This window comes from Ochotona princeps, chromosome 5 (assembly GCF_030435755.1).
Source record: "Ochotona princeps isolate mOchPri1 chromosome 5, mOchPri1.hap1, whole genome shotgun sequence".
NCBI classification, from domain to species: domain Eukaryota; kingdom Metazoa; phylum Chordata; class Mammalia; order Lagomorpha; family Ochotonidae; genus Ochotona; species Ochotona princeps.
The window spans coordinates 53,965,758-53,986,780 of record NC_080836.1 but is presented as its reverse complement, the minus strand read 5'-3'; the positions used below and the strand labels follow the sequence as shown (position 1 = coordinate 53,986,780).

The window sequence follows — 21,023 nt, the reverse complement described above, 5'->3', positions numbered from 1 at the left end:
TCTCAAATGGATTTCACTGCCCCAGTGTGGCTCTTTGAGTCCGACTTGCCTTTACTTGTGGTTTTGTGACCTGGTTATCTCACGCACTGCTTGTCTTTCTCCACATTGGCATAGAGCCTGCATTGGGGCTGCGTGGCATGCTGTAGTTCCATGTGGCCTTGCTTTGGTTTAACTGTAATATAAAACCAAATGCAGGCCCTGAAGTTATGAGACTGTATTTTGGTTGCAAGATGGACGTACAGATGATTTTCATCAAAAATAAACCAGAAAGACTTCAAATTCCTCACAGAAATTCGCAAATACTGAAGAATATGTCTTAGGAACCACATAGTTCCACGATTCTGTGTGAAACATTGAGGGTTCCAAACCTTACCTTGTGATTGGGTTTCTGGTCAGGTTCTGCCCTCTGCTGGTTGCATGCTTTGGCAATCCCTGTTTGCACATGGATAAAATGAAGGCATTACTGCAAAAAGTTTCCTTCCAACACTAAAGTTCTTATGTAGCTGTGTAGAATTCATCAAATAAGATGTTTCTTGTATTTTTCATAACACATGTTTTCAGTGAACTGGGTATAAAGTATAACTAAAGTTCAAGACTTCAAAAGTGTTTGTATTTTTATTATGACTGTAAGCTCCATTTTGACACTTAGAACATGTAAAAATTGCCTACACTTCATTTCACCAACACAGTGAGAGTGTCTTTATTTTTAGAATCTTTGTGTTTGCAGTTTTAGATTTTAAAATGCTTTGAAATGTTTGGGGCTTCCGAAAAAAATCCTAACACATAAAACCAGATTTGAGGAAAGAAACATGATCAGAGTGATGACATGAATGATTTTGAATTAAGAAAACTTGTTGCAAACTATTGGGGACATTATTTGGAATGTGTAAATTCTTGGGCAAAAAATTATAGTATTAAAATAAACTTGGTGTAAAACAAGGAAATAAAATCCTATGGAATCTGATCGATGTCCATGTCTGTTATTTCTAGGTCTTCTAGCAGTTTCTTTGTTTCTTTTGAAAAAGCGAGAGAGTGTACAAATCCCAGTTGGAATCATCATAATATCTGGCTGGGGGTGAGTTGGTGATTTTGTGTTTGCTTTCATGTTTCTATAGGTGCAGTTATTCATTCTTGATTTTCTCTCTCAATAACCCTTGTTGTTACAGAATTCCTGCTCTCCTTATTGGTGTTCTTTTGATAACGGGAAAGCACAATGGAGATAGCATTGACTCAGCTTTCTTTTATGGAAAAGAGCAGGTGAGAAGAGTTTTTTGGCAGTTCTATTTTTAAGAACATCTCTTTTCAGCTTGATAATTTACCTTGTTATACCTACCTTAAACTAACCTTGAAAACTTCTTTCAACTTATCACATATATGCTGGTAATCCCATATTACTTTGTTATACCTAAAAATATGTTGAACATTTTGCATGTCTAATTCCATTTTTAGTAAAAGATTTCTAAATCCTTGAAACTTACTGAGTCCTCTTTTAAACACACTTGTGAATTGTTTCCTCTCTTAGTGGAAAACATGATCCACTAAAACCATCTAATAAGGTTGCAGTAATTGCAAAGATCAAACCCCCTTTTTTTCTCTACAAGTAACATACATTTTTTTTTTACATACTCTTACCCATCTTTAAGAACTCCTCTTCTAGAGTACTTATAGCTATGGATATGTAATTGCTATACATACACACACACAAAAGTTGCCCTTAGTCTATACTACTAAGAACACCAAGATGAGTTTGTGAAAGTGGCTTACTGCCTGTTTCTGATGTTGACAGATGATCATCACGGCAGTCACCCTGTTCTGCAGCATCGCGATCGCTGGCATATCACTCATGTGCATGAACCGCACTACTCAAGCTGGGCGCTATGAAGGCTTTGACCAGTCTCAGAGCCACAAAGCCACAGACCCTGACAATGCTACTTTTGAGGAAAGTCCAGCACCAACAAGTGAACCAGAACTTTTTACAAGTTCCATCCCAGAAACAAGTATGATCTTAAATATATAAACTGTTACAAGTCTTTATAAGGAAAAAATATTTTACAATATTTATTTTGCTTTATTTTATTTTATTTGAAAGGCAGAGATACAGAGACAGAGAGAGAAACACAGAGAGATCTCCAATCTGCTGGTTCACTCCCCACATGTCTGCATCAAAGCCACGAGCTGGGAATCCAACCCGGGTCTCCCACGTGCGTGGCAGGAACCCAAGCACTTGAGCCATCACCTGCTGCCTCCCAGGGTGCGCATTGGCAGGAAGCTGGAATTGGGAGCAGAGCCAAGACTTAAATCCAGGCACTCCGATATGGAATATGGATGTCCCAAGTGGCATGTTAACCATTCAGCCAAATGCCTGCCCTGTGACATGCCTTTATAGCATAGATTCTAAATGTTTCATTTAGTAAATATCATTGAGCTAATCTAATCTCATATGTATTTGTTAAATTAAGAACTTAAATCCTAGTCAACAGTAGCACTTATAAATTCATTCATTAGATTTTTATTTTATAAGTGTTTTTTGTGAGGATAATCTTTCACTAAATTCTGAGACTTCCTTGGACTGGAGAGTTTGGAAAGAAGTTATAACTGAAGAAAGGCATACTTGCATTAGATATTTTTCTTTTTAAAAAAGAAATGTAACATTAGCAGTAAAATTGAAATCTCTAGACTCTACTCCATTCTTGTTAATTTTGGAGGTAACCAGTAGTATGAATTTATTCCGTATCCTCCCAGAACAGTTTCTTATGCTGATATATGTGTTTTTCCAACAACATACAGTATTATTTTATATATTTTTAGATTTTATATGAACTTTATACTTCAGTTGGTGTAATCAGTATTTTTAGATATCTATTCATGTCATAGATGTGTTCAAGTATATGATTGTACCAAATTTTATTTATCCATTCACATACTGATGGATATTTAGGTTGCTTTAAGATAGCCTCCTGTTAGAAAAAAGGCTGTAGTAAACATCTGTATTTCATTATCTCCTTGGGTAAACAGCAGGATTACTCATGGCATGGTAATGATTGGGTCATAGGACATAGATGTTTGTGTGGCTTCACTGGGAACCCTCGCATATGATTCCCAAGGCTGGATCCCTACTGTGATCTCCTTAAATAGGACCAATCCCAGGTTTTCTGCTGCCTACACATAGATTGCTTACATCTCTGAGTATACAGCTAGCATTTATTTAGTGCTTTTCTTAAATTATTTTTCCACTAGATCTTCGGCAGTTTTTTTTTCCCCTTTAGTTGTTCCACTGTCCTGCAAGACTATTGGGTCTCAACATCTATTTCCCCTTCAGCTACCTTGGTTACTCTGAGCATGTCGTTCCCCCTTCATAAGGTCATCCATTTCCCCTTGACTTCCTCCGGCACTTCTCCTGAACCCTGCTCTACTAACACCACATTCTCCTCCTTTGGCCTCCAGTTTCTGCTGGCTTCTTGTAATTTCCTCTTAACCTGGCTACCTGTCTGCCAGCATCCTCTGACCCAGTCTGTTTTCTGAGAAATGGACAAGTTTACCTCTAAGGATTTCTGTTCACTAGTCACGCTAGACTCTGATGCGGAGTCAGTGACGGCCTTGCGATACCTATGAGGTCCCAGCCCTTCCCGTGGTACTCCAGTCCTTTTCATGGCTTCACCGTACCCTCATCAGACCTGTCCCCCCACTGCTCTCCTTCACACCTTCCTGCGGGCACTGGCGCCCCCTCCATTCATGGCCCATACCTGCACTTGCATGTCGCTGCTCACCTTATGCCTTTACCTCACAGCCTTTCAGCATGGAGCTCACTAACTTCTCTGTTGGGTGATTTGTGATTATATCATCAGAATTTCACTCTTTGGAGCTTGTTCACTTTCCGTTATAAAACTGAATTTGAAGGTTTAAAAATGATGGACAATCTCTCTGACACCATACCTTTTAAGTGCATATGTATTTAAAATATTTTTTCATACTATGTTTAAAAGGTATATTTTTAGAAATTAGAGATGTAAAAATTATTTTTGCATCCAAATAAATTCATGCTTTTAATTCTGTTTCTTCATAAACTTTTTAAGTACCTTTGTATATTTTCTTAGTAATTTTATCTTAGCTGATTTAAACTCAAGTTTCTGAAGAGGGCTGGCCCAGATAATCTCTTTATTTTCTTTCCTATTCTTCTGTGTTCTATTTTAACCTTGAGATGGCATCATTATCTTAAATTTAAAAAGACGTTTACAATAGCTTATTATAGATTGTCATTTTTATACCTGGAAATCTCTTTTATTTTTAAGAACATCAGTGAAGAATTTAAGCATACTATCAATGGAAGGCTCAGCCTAAGAATTATTCATTTTTCTAGCATATAAAATTTTAATAAGTTTGTCACTGAAGTTATTATTGTATTATACTCTATGACAAGGAGCTCCATACCTGTACTCGCATGTGTGTAAAATTTGGAAGGGGCACCACGTGCAGTTCTTTGTAGTGGGGAAAAATTCTAGCTTCTTAGATGCTTCAGTGTGACTTCTGTAAACCAATTCATCTACAACCTAGCAATAGATTTTAGTTAGTACATATTAGAAAAAGTATATAGTTTTATGGAATCTTCTAGAATCAGAGAATTTCTTGAAAGAAGTGACTTTTGAATTTAACTTAAAGACAAAGAGGATTTGGATGAATTCACAAATATGGGAATTCCATGCCTGTCTGCCTGGGTCCTTAGAAGTCCCCAAATAAATATGTAGGGGACCCTAAAGAATTGTCCTGAAAGAAGGAAAGGCTTCCATGGGAAACTTGCAAATTCAGGTCAGAGAGTTTTAATTTACTGTAGCGCTCATTAGAGTGTGTGTGTGTGTGTGTGTGTGTGTGTGTGTGTGTGCAGTAATGAAATAAAAGCTGTATGTTAGGAAGGTGTTTTTATTCTTACTTGCCAAAGCACAGTAGACGCTACTAAAGTGGCATGGATAAGAGCATTTTCCCTATATTACACAATGAGGAAATTACATGGAAAAAAGCAGACACTTTGTCTGGAACTTTTTAAATCTCCCTTTCTGTGCAGGCATAATTGAAAACTCCTTGATAGTTATCATGTGAAAACATTTCCACTGCGTAAGACATGCAAGTTGACTAGATTTTGTTTTGTAACTAGAACTTGTCCATTTCTGTTGTCACATGTTACTTCATCTCTGCAGGCTGCTGTTCCTGCTCCATTGGAAATGGTGAACTGCACTGCCCATCAGCAGAGCCAGGAGCAAATACAAGCACCAGTAGACCTGCGACTCCTTCGTTTGAGAAAAGTAAGTACCCCTGGCTGTACAATGGGCTGAAAGACAGATGATTCCTTATCCCTAGGCTCCAGAAGAACTCAGGAATTTCTCTATGAGCTGTAACATAACAGAACACTGTTTGAGAACAGGCTTCCCCAGCGAGATGAAGAAAGTGCTAACAGGATAATAGTCATGCATAGAAAGAATGTTCATTTAAAAACATTAAGTTTGGGTAACTGGCATTGGGGCATAGCATGTTAAGTAAGCCATGCCTGTGACACTGGCATTCCATATGAATGCCAGTTTCTGTCCTGGGTGCTCCACTTCTGGTCCAACTTCCTATTGCCTAGGAAAGCAGCAGAAGATGGCCTAAGTCCTTGGCCTCTTTCACTAACATGGAGAAACCTGGCTCCTGGCTTTAGCCTGGTGCAACCCCAATTTTGTGGCCATTTGGAGAGTGAACTAGCAAATGGAAGATCTCTGTCTCCATCCTTCCCTCCTTCTCTGTAACTGCCTTTCAAATAAATAAATGTTTTACAAATTTTTATATACATACACGTAGTGTACATATACATGTTTTCTAGTAAATTTAACCCAAGTGATAAATCTAAGTTTGCCCTAAAGACTACACTCTTTTTTTTTTTACTTATTTTTTTGTTTTAGAAACTGAAACATCCCCCCCATATGTCTCTTCACACCAGGATAGTTAATTAACTCTTAATTGCATTTTGAATCTTTATGCTTTCAATATGCTTTTTCTTATAAAATATGAGAAAACACCTTTTAAAAAGTAATAGCCTTTTGGCATAGAAATTAAGAGACTGGATCATGTTTGTGATTTGAATTAAGATGTATTTTATTTCTTTGAAAGGCAGAGTGATGGACAGAGAGAGGGCTCTTCCATCTACTAATTGACTCCCCAAATGTCTATAATTACTGGGACTGAGCCAGGCTGATCCAGGAACCTGGATCTCCATCTGGGTCTTACATGTGGGTGGCAAGGGCCCAAATATTTGGGCCATCCTTGCTACTTTCCCAGATCCTTTAGAAATGAACTGGATCTGAAGTGCAGCTGGTTGGACTAGTACTGGTGCTCCAATATGGGATAGAGCTATCACAGGTCATGACAGTCTACTGTGCCACAATGCTGGCTACAATGCTGTGGACCCAGCACAGTAGCCTGCTAGCTAAACCCTTGCCTTGTACACTCCAGGATCCCATATGGGCACCAGTTTGTATCCCAACTACTTCACTTCCCATCCAGCTCCCTGCTTGTGGCCTGGGAGAGCATTAGAAGATGACACAAAGCCCTGGGACCTTGCACCCACATGGGAGACCTGGAAAAAGCTCCTGGTTCTTGGCTTCAGATTGGCTCAGCTCTGACCACTGCGACTAGTTGGGGAGTGAACCATCAGACAAAAGATCTTTCTCTCTGTCTCTATTTCTCTCTGTAAATCTAAGTGATGAATGCAAATCTGTGAGTCCAGGATATAGTTTACCTAAAATACTTACTAACTAGAGTGTAGCAATAAGAGTTGCTGTTATCACATGAGGTTTATCGTTAGCTTCTGTCTGCTGCCTAGGAATGAATTTCAAATAATGGGAGAATTCACAGTTCCCCAGAAAGAGGTAAAAATAAATTAAATGTTGAGATTTCACTCTGCTTCACTCACCCCTTCTGTCATTCAATTATTAAACTTTTTTGCAAGTTTTATTTGTGTACCTCTCTTGCATAGCTAATGTTTCTGTACATCAGAATTCCCAAAGCATTATTTTTTCTCCCTACATAATGCATCAACAACAAAATCCTTTATCTGTAAGCTCTCTGCTTACACAACTTTTTAATTTGCCAAAAATCTCTTTAGGCTTTTCTTTTCTCACATTTTCTTCATTGATCTTGTTAGTTCCTGAAAACTTAAATTACAGGAGTTTCTTACATTTTCTAATCCTATTTTTTTTAAATTTATGTACTTATTTTAATTGAAAAATCAGATTTACAGAGAGGAGAAACAGAAAGACTTTCTATCTGCTGGTTTACTCCCCAAGTGGCCACAACAGTTGTAGCTGAGTAGGTTCAAGTCAAGAGCCAGGAGGAGATTCTTCTAGGTCTCCCACTTGCATTCAGGGTCCCATGCTCTCCTGCTTTCCCAGGCCACAAGTAGGGAGCTGGATGGGAAGTGGAGCAGCAGGAACACAAACCCACATGGGATGCTGGCATTGGCAGGTGGAGGATTAGCCAATTGAGCCATTGCATCAGCCCCATTCTGGTCATATTTTGTGTAAAAAAAAAAATTATGGAATGGGAGCCACTGAGGGGGCCAACATAGTGGCACAGCAGGTTAAGCAATTGCTTAAGATGCTGGCATTCCATGTCAAAGCACCTCTATTTCAAGCTGTACAAGAATCATGCTTATAACTTGGATTTGTTTCTGTATGTCAACAAAACATAGTGGGATTAAGCATTTGGCCTAGCAGTTAAAACACTGCTTGGAACACTACAGTCTTGTATGGCAGTCCCTGGATTCTAGTTCCTGCTAATGTACATCTTGGGATAAGCAGTAATGGCTTAAGGAGTTGAGTTATGCTACCCATGTAGGGACATCTAGCTTGAGTTCCTCATTCCTGGATTTGACCTGACCCTGTTTCAGCAACTGGCAGTATCTGGAAATTGAACTAGCAGATGGAAGCTCTCTGTTTTCTGTCTTTCTGTTTCTCTATGCCTCTTATATACATAATATGAGTAAGTAATTAAGAATACATTTTATTTAATACCTATTTAGCAACTTAAGGCTTTGACAAAGTAGATTTTAATATAAAGGCAGGAAATATTACTGATTTTTTAATGTAGTTAGCCAAATAAATGTGCTCAACTAATAGATTTATCACAGGTCAAACCTGATTTAGGCTTTAAAAATTATACATTTAAATAAATATGACAATAATATAGGTTATCATTATATAGCATAGAGTATGTAGCCATAGGGGCTGGTGCTGTGGTATAGCAGGGAAAGTGCTTCTTGTAATACCAATATCGCTTATGTGGTGTCCTGGCTGCTCCACTTTTGATTCAGCTTCCTGCTGGTGGTCTAGAAAAAGCAGCAGAAGATGGCCCAAGTGTTTAGGCCCTGCTACCCACATGCGATACTTAGATGAAGCCTCTGGATCCTTCTTCATCCTGGCTCAACTCTAACTATTGTGGCCATCTTAGGAGTGAACCAGTGGATGGAGGACCTTTCTCTGTCTCACTTTCTCTATATATAACTATGACTTTTAAACAAGTAAGTCTTAATAAATTAAATAGCTACCAAACACTATTAATGATGTTTAAGGGACCTATTGCATGATCCTTCTGTGTGTTTTTTTTTTTTTCCAGCTAAAAACAGTCTACAACTAAAAGTCTCCTAAAACCTGGAGGAGCTTTTCTCCAATTTCATCTGAAATTATATAGTGATTCTTAGCTGAATGTGCTTTTTGGCTGTCATTATTTATTTAAAATGCGTTCAGATCAGAAGCTCTGATTGCAGACTGTTGTGCTCACTGTTTTCTAGACGAGCACTGTGAGGGTCGCTGTAACTCCCAGAGCTGCATCTTAGCCCAGGAGGAGGAGCAGTACCTGCAGAGCACCGACCAGCAACTGACTCGACACGTGCTGCTGTGTTTGCTCCTCATCATCGGCCTGTTTGCTGTAATGGTTTCTTCTGGGTTGTTTGGGGGCCATGGCAGAAGTTTTATCTGGGCATCTGGGAGAAGCTCAGTTGCTGATTTCTAGGAGCTTGGCAGAAAGGCTATCTGAATACTAATCTTTTGCTGAAAGTTTTGGGAGGGAAGAGAATAATCGTTCACATTGCTCTGCTGCCTACCTGTTCCAGTAGCTATTCCTGCTTAGAACCAGTTTTTCATTCTGTGTTGTGAACCCAGAATTTAGTGAAACCAGTTAAATCCATGCTGTGTACAGGGCTGCCTAATACTAACATTCTTCATAGAAGTACATCATTTCTCTAAAATATTCATCAGATAAACTTTTAAAAAATAATTTGAATTTGGGACTAGCATTATGGCATCATGGATTAAGCTGCTCCTTGCAATGCTGGCATTTCACATTGGAGCACTTATTTCAGACCTGCATGAAGTTTCTGGTTCCTGGCTTCTGCCTTGCCTGGATCCAAGCTGCTGTAATTAGAAGAGATATATTGTAATTGTACTTACTCACTTCCTTATGAATTGTTCATGGCTTTCAAAATGCTCTAATCATATTCACACATTATGTTTCTTTAAGATGAATTCCCAGAGTTGAGAACCTTGAATTAAAGAATACAGATCTTTCTGTGACTTTAAATATATTCTGTTAAATTGTTTTCTGGGAGAGAGGAGTTAGTAAAAATACATAAAGTGTTCTCACCAGGATTAGATATTGCATTTTAAAGATTTTTTTGTTTATTTTGTAGGGCAGAAATATAGAGAATAAGAAGCAGAAGAACAGGGAAAGAAAGCTTTCCTCCATTGAGACACTCCCTAAATGACTGCAACAGTCAGGGCAGGACCAGGTGGAAACCAGGATGCAGCAGCCTCATCTGGGTCTCCCACAGGTGTGCAGGGCCCAAACACATGGGCCATCTGCTGCTGCGTCCGAGGTGCATTAGCAGAGAGCTGGGTTGGAAGTACAGCAGGTGAGAGTCAAATAGGCAGCCACAGGGCTACCAGCGCTAGGTGGCAGCTTTACCTGCTATACCACATACTGGTCCTGGATATTGAAAAAAAATGTTTTTAATTTGATGATTTTGAAAACAAAATATAGCACATTTGAAATGCATACATTTACTGAACTACCAGAATTATGAGAATTAGTTTTATGGGGACAGAATTGTAGCACAGTAAGTGTGTTACGCTGCCTTCTGGAATGATCAAATCCCATATTGGATTGCTGGTCCAAGTCCCAGCTACTCTGCTTTGATCCAGCTTCCGTTCTGGGAAGCAGCAGAAGGTTAATCACGTCTCTGTTGCCTGGGCTGTCCAGATGGAATTCCTTGCTCCTGGCTTCAGTCTGACCTAGTCCTGGCTGCTGCAGCCATGTGGGGAGTGAACCTGCAAACAGGAAGACCTCTGTCTCTGACACTCTCTGCTTTTCAAGTAGATGAAAATAAATATATTTTTTAAAGTTCTCATCTGTGAATCACTAGTTACTACATAATTCTATAAGATGATTCGAGGGTCACTAGTTATTACATAATTCTATAAGATGATTCGAGGGTTGCTTAGGAATAGGAGATAGATCTGTCAGCCTATGAAGGAAATATTCTCACCCTGGGGTGCTCATTACATGTGTGAAAGCAGCTAGCACCTAACTGCCGTTTAAGAACAAAATTCAAAAATAAGAACCACTGCCAAGAATTGCTGCTCCGTGGTGTAATTGTTTTCATTGTGCAGAACTAATTTTAAAATCAGTCCTGTCTCGGGCTAGTCGGCAGGGCTGATACATTATGTAAGCTTCTGTATTATGGCTCATGTCGTCTTGCTTCAAATCAGATCAGAATAGATGCTGTTTGAATGACATCTGTCAGGAGGAGAGGTTGAAACCTCTTGTTTGAGAGACAAAGCCTCTATATTCGCTCAGTGTTTTTCCCCCTCGTCTTTTCTCCCCTAATAATTAAGAAGAGAAGTTATTATACTGTGCTCTGGAGAGAAATGATTAACATGCTTCATATCAAAGTGCTCTTTTCTCTTGCAGAATCTTTCCAGTTGTTTATGGTGGCTGTTCAACCAAGAGCCTGGAAGACTGTATGTTGAGTTACAGTTTTTCTGCGCTGTGTTTAACTTTGGCCAGGTACTTACTCTGAGAAATTTGAGGGGTTTTTGTTTGCTTGGATAGGCTCACTGGGTGGGGGTGGGGTGCGGATGGAGTTATTTTCTTTTAACTCAGAGCGGGTTCATTTGTTTGCCAGCTGCTGGTGTACATGACAGCTGACAGCTGCTGCCTGTTTCCTAGAAGAGATGAAGTATTATATTGGTTAAAGTCATCAGAATGTACACTGAGTGCTCTAACCAGAAATACCAGAGTTATTTGATTTGATTTTGAGATGAGGAATAATTTAAGCAAGAACAAGATTCCTAAGTTCTTTTTAGACTTTGTTGTGATCTTAATTCAGTTTGAGAAAATAATTTACCTTCCCTTAGCCTTTAACTTAGCTATTTGAATAGATGATTATCATTTAATTTCTTAAAAAAGAAAAAAAAAGAAATAACATAGTGTAAAAATTTCAGCCAGCCATAGTTACCATTCTAGGTGAGCCCATTGCATGTCAAACACACATTATGTTCATTATCATTTAAATATCACAGCAATACCCACAGAGTCAATATTATTATACTCAGTTTAAAAACTAGGACACTATGAAAAAGCGTTTGACCTAGCAGTTAAGGTGCTTCTTGGGAAGTCTGCATCCATATCCAAGCATCTGGGTCAAGTCCCACCTCTTCTGATTCCACGTTCCTACTAACATGCATCCTATGGGGCAACATTTGATGGCACAAGTACTTGGGTCCCTGCCATCCATAGGGTAGACCCATATTGATTTGCTGTTACTTGACTTCAGCCTGGTCCAGCTCCAGCTGTTATGGGTATTTGGGCAGTGACACAGTAGATGGAAGATATCTTTCTCTCCCTTTCAATCTTCTACTCCTCTCTCCCCCATCTGCCTTTCAAATATAAATAAATAATTTTATATTAATAAATTATTATTGTTATATTAAATTTGTTATCTTAATATTAATAAATAATTAACCAACAATTAAATAATTGTCTCTCAACTAAGTAAAAAGCCTTGGATACTAAAATTCCATGAAATAAATACAGTAGGTGCTATTGCCCATATTTATCTCACTATTAAAATGGATGTTTAAGGAAAATGACATTTTACACATGGAAAATACTTTTCATAGGCAAACTTAAAAATCTGATCTCATTAACCCCTTAGTTGTTTTTTTTTAAGATTGATTTATATGGGCCCGGCAGCGTGGCCTAGCGGCTAAAGTCCTCGCCTTGAAAGTCCCGGGATCCCATATGGGCACCGGTTCTAATCCCGGCAGCTCCACTTCCCATCCAGCTCCCTGCTTGTGGCCTGGGAAAGCAGTCGAGGAAGGCCCAATGCATTGGGACCCTGCACCCGCGTGGGAGACCTGGAAGAGGTTCCAGGTTCCCGGCTTCGGACTGGCGCGCACCGGCCCGTTGCGGTTCACTTGGGGAGTGAATCATCGGATGGAAGATCTTCCTCTCTGTCTCTCCTCCTCTGTGTATATCTGGCTGTAATAAAATGAATAAATCTTTTTTAAAAAAAGATTGATTTATATTTATTGAAAAGGAGGATCCAATAAAAGAGAGAGAAAGATGTTCCATCTTCTGGGTCACTCCCCAAATGGCCACAACAGCTGGAACTGAGTTGATCTGAAGCTAGGAGCTTCTTCCAGATTTCCCACACTGTTCAAGGTCCTAATGCATAGGGCCGTCCTCCACTGCTTTCCCAGGCCACTAGCAGGGAACTGGAGGGGAAGTGGGGCAACCAGGACATGAACTGGTGCCCATATGAGATGCCACGCTTGGAAGTAAAGATTAGCCAGTTTAGCCAATGCTCTGGCTTTTAACTCCTTAATTTATTTTTTGTTCTTTTTGTTTTGTTTTTAAGATTTATTTACTTTTATTGGAAAGGCAGATTTACAGAGAAAGAAGGAGAGACAGAGAGAAAGATCTTTATTGGAAAGGCAGAGCCACAAGAAGAGAGAAAGAGGTTCCTTCTTCTGCTTCACTCCCCAAATGGCCAGAATAGCTGGAGCTGAGCCAATCCAAAGTCAGGAGCCAGGAGCTTCTTCCAGGTCTCCCATGCAGGTGCAGGGTCCCAAGGCTTTGTGTCATCCTTGACTGTTTTCCCAGGCCACAAGCAGGGAGCTGGATGGGAGGTGGAGCAGCTGGGACACAAAACGGTGCTCATATGGGATCCTGGTGCATGCTAGGCAAGGATTTAGCCACTGAGCCATAGAGCCAGGCCAAGCCCCTTAGTTGGTTTTTTTGTGTGTGTGTGAGGTTTTTTGTTTGTTGGTTGGTTGGTTGGTTTTGTTTTTTTTAGCCAGAAAAGTTTATTTGCAAAGGGACCAGGTGAGCAGGGAAGAAAGAAAGGGGAAAGTACTTGTGGAGAGAAAGCCGTGAGGTGGGGTGCCTCTCGAAACAGTAAGGAGAGAGACACCCAAGCCCCTTAGTTTTTAAAACAGAGAATATTGGTACACAGATTCAATATTAGGTTGAAAAAAATACTACTTAAAATCAGGGTTGTTGCCTTTTAAATCTGAAATAATTTGCCATGTAAGGAAGTTAACATTTCTCATTAGATATACGTATAACTTTTTTCCTACCATTAGTATATTGAAATACCTCCAATTTTTTGTTCATCAGTGTGGTGGCATAAAAAAGAAATAATTATTCAGACACAGGTGACCACTATTACAGCATGAGCATCCCAAGGGTTACTTCATACCCATCTTATCTTAAAATTTGATTTTGTGTCTAAAGTACTAAATGGAAAACTCACACTCTTAACATTTTACACTCCTGGTAGAGCTAACCCAGGGTCAGAAATAATAAAGCTGCATTAAATAGAGGTCATAAGTGCCTGGAATACTAAATTTAAAATGCTGGTGGGGTGGTGCCTACAGCACCAGCGTCTCATAGGGGTTCCAGTTCATTTCTTGGCTGCTCCTCTTCTGATCCTGGCCCTTGCTTATGGGCTGGGGAAGCAGTCAAGGACTGCACAAGTCCTTGGGCCCCTGCATTCATGTAGGAGAGCAGAGGAGGCTCCTGACTCTGGCTTTGGATTGGCTCAGCTCCAGCTATTGTGGCCATTTGGGGAGTGAACCGGCAGATAGAAGACTATACTGTTTCTCTTTCTCTCTGTAACTCTGCCATTCAAATAAAAATAAGTAAAAATTTTTGTAAAAATGCTGTCCACACAGCATATAGTCTAAGTGATTCAAAGGAGAAGAGGTGAACAAACCCCACTCCTCATTTTCTTCTTGGGGAGGAACAGTAAGATTTCCTTGCCTGTTTTTGTTTGGGGTGGAAATGGTAGGTCCTTTGTATAATATTACATTGTGTTCTCCATCTCACCTCCCACCAGTCTGCACGCAGATGCTTCTCCCAGTACAACCCACAAGGAACAGCTTCAAGTTCTACGTGTGACTGATAGCTGGTGCCTTTTGCCTCATCATCCCTAAAGCCTTCAAGCCCTTTCCCTAGTCACTAGCCAGCTTCTCTTCATATGAACTCTGTTCATTTATTGGATTATAGTAAGCCATTGATTGCAGCACTTGTTATTTAATTCATGAAGTCTTAACAGAAAAACAAAACACAGAAATACATAAACACAGTTGGGGCATTTTCAGTAAGAAGAAAACAAAGACATATAGCCCTGAAATGCTTTCATTTTTCTCCAGTAAGCTGTCATCTAAATACGGTTACTCAGCACTGGTTTGTATCAATCATCATAATCAGTAGGAAAGCAGGATTGGGAAGAGGCAGTTAGTATGTCATATGCCTCTAGGCTCTGAATTCGAGAGCCCTTGTTTTTGTGTTCTGTTTAAATTATTGCTCTGATCACTGTATGATGGTTTTCTCAAGCACTGAATGTGGCGCTTCCTTCACTCTTAAAATTTTATTGTTTTGAAATCAGAAAAAAATTACTTTGTTTTTTCCCCCTAGGGATTTATTTCCTTTGGAATCTTTGGATTAGACAAACATTTAATCATCCTGCCATTTAAAAGAAGGTAAATTTCATTTGGAGGTAAATCTATATGCAAAAAGGTGATGACAAAGCCATTCTATTAAGATACTGATATTTTTAAACTTTTAGTAACTGCTAGGAGACTACAAAACACCACACAAAGGTTATCTGTTGATTCACATATTTGTTTTAAATAATTGCAGGGAAAAGATAGGAAGAATTGTTATAACTCCAGCACTGTAATTTGCATTCTAACAAGAACTGACTTCTTTCTGTGCCATTAACTATATAAAGTTAAATGAAACTTAGAAATCTCTTTAGAAATAGAAGTGGTGAGTGGTGTGCCCCAAAAGGTCTATACTATATATATATATTTTTAAAGATTTATTTTATTTTTATTACAAAGTCAGATATACTGAGAGGAGGAGAGAGAGAGAGGAAGCGGAGCTGCCGGGACCAGAACCAGCGGCCACATGGGATCAAGGCGAGGACCCCAGCCACTAGGCCACGCTGCCGAGCCCTATACTATATTTTGATAGCATTCTTCTATCAAAATGACAACTTGAGAAAACTCGTTTTCTTCTTGAATTTTGTTAGTGATCCGTACATTAAGATTGAAGATTTGTATATGAAAGAAATGACAAATGGAAATACTCCAGCTTGGGGATAAGAGGAAAGAATGGGGTTGGAGGGAACAGATCTTTGTACTTCCTTGTTTGTTTCCAAGTCAGAAATTAGTAAAATTTCTCATTGCTAATGGAGTTTATCCCACTAGCTTTATGAAAAATGTCAAAAAATGATAACTACTCTTTCTTCTTCTACATCCTCAGCGGGATGTAGTTGTTGATCATTTCATGAAGGAGAAAAAGCATCCTAGGCAAGTCAGTGAAATCAGTTATCAGATGAATAATGTTGATCAAGTAGAACAGTCAACAGTTTCTATTGTCTGAGCTGCAGAAACAGAATTGGTGTCCCTATGGTATGGAAATTGAAAAAGAATTAAGCAAAATGCTTGGTCTTGGAGTTATCATTGCATTTCATAATAGTAGAATGAGCAATAAGCAACATTTATTGGTGGAAGTTAATGTGGCTCAAACATATCTAGAGGATTTATGAGATGATTAGGTTCCTTGCCCTGGCTTGTGAGTGAGAAGGTGCGTACAGAGGAAGAGTGTTTGCCTCACAGAGTAATCCTGTCTGGGCGTAGGGATGACAGCGTTGCTGCATGACAGTTTTCTGATGGAGTGATTAGGGAGTGCTTTTCTTTCCTTAAAAATATTCTCCTTAAATTTTGATTTTCAGACTTGAATTCCTATGGAACAATAAAGAAACAGCAGAAAACAGGGATCCTCCTGTATCTGAGGAAATAAAAATGACCTGTCAACAGTTTATGCATTATCACCGTGACCTATGTATCCGAAACATTGTCAAGGAAAGAAGGTAAGCCTACTGCCAGTGCAGTTTCCAGAGAATTATATTTGAGAGGATTAATTTTCTAATTTGATGGGCCAACTAATAAGCTATAACTGACTATATATATGGCTGTTCCTTTCACTAACACATATACGAAGGTATTTAAAAAGTTAATGTAAAATGTGTATTATGGGAAAAAAAACTGCATGGATTTAAAAGAAAACTATTTTGGAATACCAAATTAAACTTATCTTTTAATTCCAGTTTACATCTTGAAGTTCCCTTGTGTGTATAAAAGGTAAAATAATTGTGGGTCAGTTTGTTATTTTAAAAATTACATGTAAAAAAATTACATGTATTTTTGATCTTAGGTTTTAAAAACATCGTAACTTCTGATTTCCATAAAAATGAAAACTTTAGAATGAATCAAGGTGTAGTGGAATATTAACATTCATTGCATGTTGTCAATTAGTGTCTCTCACAAAGGTTTGAAGATTTATAAGTAATTTTGTATTCCCATCTCCTAGTGATATTTCATATTACTAATGCTGTTGTTAAGAAAATGAAGGGAAATTTATGCCTCAATTAATTTTGCTATTTGTATTTCATCTCAAGCCCTACTCTTTAATCTGTGATATATCCATTCTAACACGTGAAGTATGGGCTCTGCTGTAGCAGGAAATGATGAACTTGAAGTAAGCAAACGTTATACTGCCATGAGTACTGGTTGTCATAGAGAAAGAAAAAAAAACATAAAGAATCTAACACTTATATTTATGTGCATAAATGAAAGCATGAAAATTGTTCTGAATAATTCATTTATATACATTATGCAACTATTTAACAGACATAAAAATATAATCAAAGGTAGCTTGGTATAGACAATGAGAGGAGACTATGGGTATGGATTAAAACTAGAATTCAGCTTCTGAACTGTCACTTATTAGCTGGAAATGTTCAATTTTCTACATTGTAGTTTTTTTCCTTTCTTCAAAATATGTGACTCTTGGGGTTGTTTGAATTCAGTAACAAAAATGTTGGCGTGGACCTGGCCCACTCTCTGACAATCATAAATTATGAAAAAAATGTTAGCTTCCTTCCCACAAAAGCACAATTATTTCAACCTATGGATAGTTTCAACAATTTTATCTTAGTTATTTTAACAGACAGCAAGAGCAAGTTAGCTATCCTCTGCTGGTTTACTTTGACAAATGCCTGAAATGGCCAGCACTGACCTGAGCCAAAGTAGGGAGCCAGGAACTCATTTAGGTCTCCCATATTGGTGGCGGGAAGCCATCACCCCTGCCTCCAAAGGCCCACAACAGCAGGGAATGGGTGCTGGGACTTGGAGCTGAAGAGCAATCCCAGGAGCTCCAATGTGGCACATGGATATGATAACCCACATGTTAGCCATTAGGCCAAATATCTGGACATTTCAACTGTTTAAAACTGCTGCTTAATGTATATATTATATATATAACTTTTTTAAAAAAAAGGAAAAACTCCATGTTAGCTCTATCAGACCTGTTTTCCTTACCAACTACTGTCAGGAAATGTAGCAGAGCTGCCTCCATCCCAGATGACTGAATGGGCAACAGCTAGTCTGCTCCCTGCCCTTTTCCAGGCCCTGCGGTCTGCACAGCATCACATCCTGATACTCTGCACAGCTCCATAGGCTGTTCTTCTGATCCCAGTCATGAGGAAGCAAGTAGCACTCAGCTGGTGTCTTAGACAGAAAGTGTTAGTGTATAAATTAGAGCTCAACAAGCATGAAGAAGATTCAGAGACAAGTTGTAATATGAGTATTCAAGCATCTATTGAAAGTGAATTTGTAGTTATGAAACATAAATTACCACTAAGTAAAATAATTATGTTAAAATATTATGAATTTATGAACATTTGTATATGAATTAACCTCTTATCTAATTCATACATGAAACTAATATATATTCACCTATGGTTAAATGTTTTAAAATGTCAGTACCATTTCTCATTTCCTCTTAGCTTTCATGCATTGTCTCCTGTTGTTAAGTGCTTCTGTTTCATAACTTGACTGATGCTTGGGGACAAATCTGTGTTGTCTATTTCATATTCGTGTAAAAATGCACAAAATTCATGCAATCGAGTGTATTTTTGCATTTCTCTTTCCTTCATTTGCTCATACTTAAGACACTCCACATTTGCATTAGAAAGACACATTTTAAATAATTACAAAGTAAATTCATGATTATGTTTTTTTAAAATCTTATATTTGTAGTAAAACAGATCTTTGCTTTTTTTGCTTCCTAATGAATCAAAGTCCTGACAAACACATCAGTATGATTTTCTTTGCTATTGAAGCAAAAGAAAAAAGGCCACTTGTGGGCACAACAAGCTGAAAATGACTATAGCAAACAGACTAGTAAAATAGTCACCAAAGACCCCATGGGAAAAAAAAATTATGTTCTAAGACAATTTAATTACTTAGTATAACTGCGACATAGTAAGTTGTAAGATATATATTTATTACCTGTCGACAAAACAGATTTGATTATAAAAGATCATGCTACTATAAGAAATTTCCTTAAAGATATATTTGTATTATCTATGTCATTTTTGTTACTGCTTAATTTGTTTTCACAAGCATTATTAGCATCTTTTATTTGCCTCCGGGGGTCTGCGTAGGATTAGGAGAGCTAACCCTTTATACTCACAACAGTTTCATTCCTGCCATGCTTTTAACTGTCATTGCTGTCTTTCCTTGTTTCTCTTTATTTTCCCTCCATTGTCCTCTATCATGCAGTGCTGATACGAGATTTACAGAACATATGGGTGAATCATTCCTTTGACATACAGGTGTGGTACAAAGACTTCTGCTGGGACCTTCTGTGGCTGTGATCTGGTGAACTGGCTAATTGAAGTTGGCCTTGCCTCTGACCGTGGTGAAGCTGTGATATATGGAGACAGACTGGTGCAAGGGGGAGTCATCCAGCATATTACGAATGATTATGAATTTCGGGATGAGTACTTGTTTTACAGATTTCTTCAAAAGAGTCCTGAGCGGAGTCCTCCTGTTATCAATGCAAACCCCGTATATCAGGAAAGATATAAAGAAATTGAGCATTCATCCCCTTCCTCACTTTCCCCCAACACCTAAATTGTGAAGGAGAGAATCCCACATGGAATCCTGTTCTAACCCCTAATCTGTTACTTTTCACTGTGTTACTATGGGCAAGTGACAAACAGATCTTCAGCTGCCTCTTCAGGAAAGTTTGACAACTTTTTTGGTTGTTATTCCCATTTCATGCTAACATTCTGTTTTTTATGTGTATGTAAAACTCATAGGAAACTGACTTGGAAAAAAGAGAAAAACAAATCAAAATTTCAAAGTTCTGATATGAATAATAGTTACCATAGTATTAATATGTGAACATTTAAAAATCATTGTCTTCTGCAAATATTTACTACAATTTCAAAATTAGTATCAGATTCACTAGCTGTTACTTTAAGTTGCCATGTATATTGTTATCAGGAAATGAACCTTAAATTATGAAAACTTTGCATTTACTTATAGCACTTCCTAAAAAAAGAATTTTAATAAGAAGGTCTTCCTATTTTTATTTTTTCCATTTTCTTGATGGTTATGACTCATTTACAATCTAGAAGCACTGATTTTAGGGTTCAACTTTTCCTTGCTTCTCTATCCAAAGTACTACCTGTGCACCTAGGAAGGGAATAAGAACTTCTATATGTTAGGCCCACGGTCCTTCAGAAATATCATTTGATATTTTGTTTTGTACAATTGATTACTGGAGCATATTCATTTAACTACTATCAACAAAATCATTGCTGTGTGATGTTATTGTTTCTGGTATTTTCACAAAGTATCAGTGCAGGAGGATAACCTCTATTTATCCTTTATGGTTAAAAAAAACAGTTCAAGCTAAGATTTAAGAACTTAGCATCCTACTGTTACTTTTAGAATTTATTCTTTTTTAAGCATCCATGAATTACTGGATGCCCTCTTTCTTAGCCCATTCAGGCTGCTCTAACGGGACACTATGAATTAGCTTGTTTCTCAGAGTTCTGGAAACGGACATTCCAGAAGTCACCAGCAGACACAGTGTGTGATGAGGGCCTACCTGCTAGTCCACAGACCATGCTACTTGCTCTGTCTCATGTAGGGGAAAGGAAGAACTCAGCCTCCTTGAAGGCCATTAATCCCACTAATGAAGGCTCTGTCCTCATGAACTGACTGACTCCCAAAAGCCCCTACTCACGCCAACACATTGGGATTAGATTGGGGGGACACAAACATTCAGACCAGAGCACCTTCAGCTGAGCTTTATGTTAATTAAAAGGAGAGCAACATGATCAACATGAGCATTGACCACATATTAATTATTAGGTGTCAGTGCTGGTCTAACTTATTTAAGATACAATTTTAAATATTTATTTAATATTCTCTTATCTTTAGTGTCTCATATATAAAAGCCATTTAGAAAATTGATAGGGTTAGTGCCACTGCCCTTTTATTCCAACAAATACATAATTTTTAAAGAAACCTGCATGGAAAGCTGTGTGTGTAATAATTATGCTTCCATAT

The 21,023-nt window shown here is 38.3% G+C and overlaps 1 protein-coding gene across 3 annotated transcripts in view; it reads left to right on the top strand.

Annotated features, from left to right (window-relative positions):
• Positions 1 to 20,713, top strand: part of GPR155 (G protein-coupled receptor 155) — a 43,725-nt gene extending 23,012 nt beyond the window's left edge. For 2 of the 3 annotated variants that reach the window (XM_058664652.1, XM_058664650.1), the window contains exons 8-17: positions 991 to 1,075; positions 1,167 to 1,257; positions 1,787 to 1,997; positions 2,102 to 2,251; positions 5,190 to 5,294; positions 8,813 to 8,949; positions 10,990 to 11,085; positions 15,004 to 15,068; positions 16,328 to 16,465; positions 19,274 to 20,713. In XM_058664652.1, coding sequence (XP_058520635.1) covers positions 991 to 1,075; positions 1,167 to 1,257; positions 1,787 to 1,997; positions 2,102 to 2,251; positions 5,190 to 5,294; positions 8,813 to 8,949; positions 10,990 to 11,085; positions 15,004 to 15,068; positions 16,328 to 16,465; positions 19,274 to 19,574 — 1,379 coding nt within the window. In that variant the 3' untranslated portion in view covers positions 19,575 to 20,713. The remainder of the gene's footprint in view (positions 1 to 990; positions 1,076 to 1,166; positions 1,258 to 1,786; positions 1,998 to 2,101; positions 2,252 to 5,189; positions 5,295 to 8,812; positions 8,950 to 10,989; positions 11,086 to 15,003; positions 15,069 to 16,327; positions 16,466 to 19,273) is intronic. The other variant, XM_004577046.3, reaches the window with a different exon arrangement.
• The last annotated feature ends 310 nt before the right edge of the window (positions 20,714 to 21,023 follow it).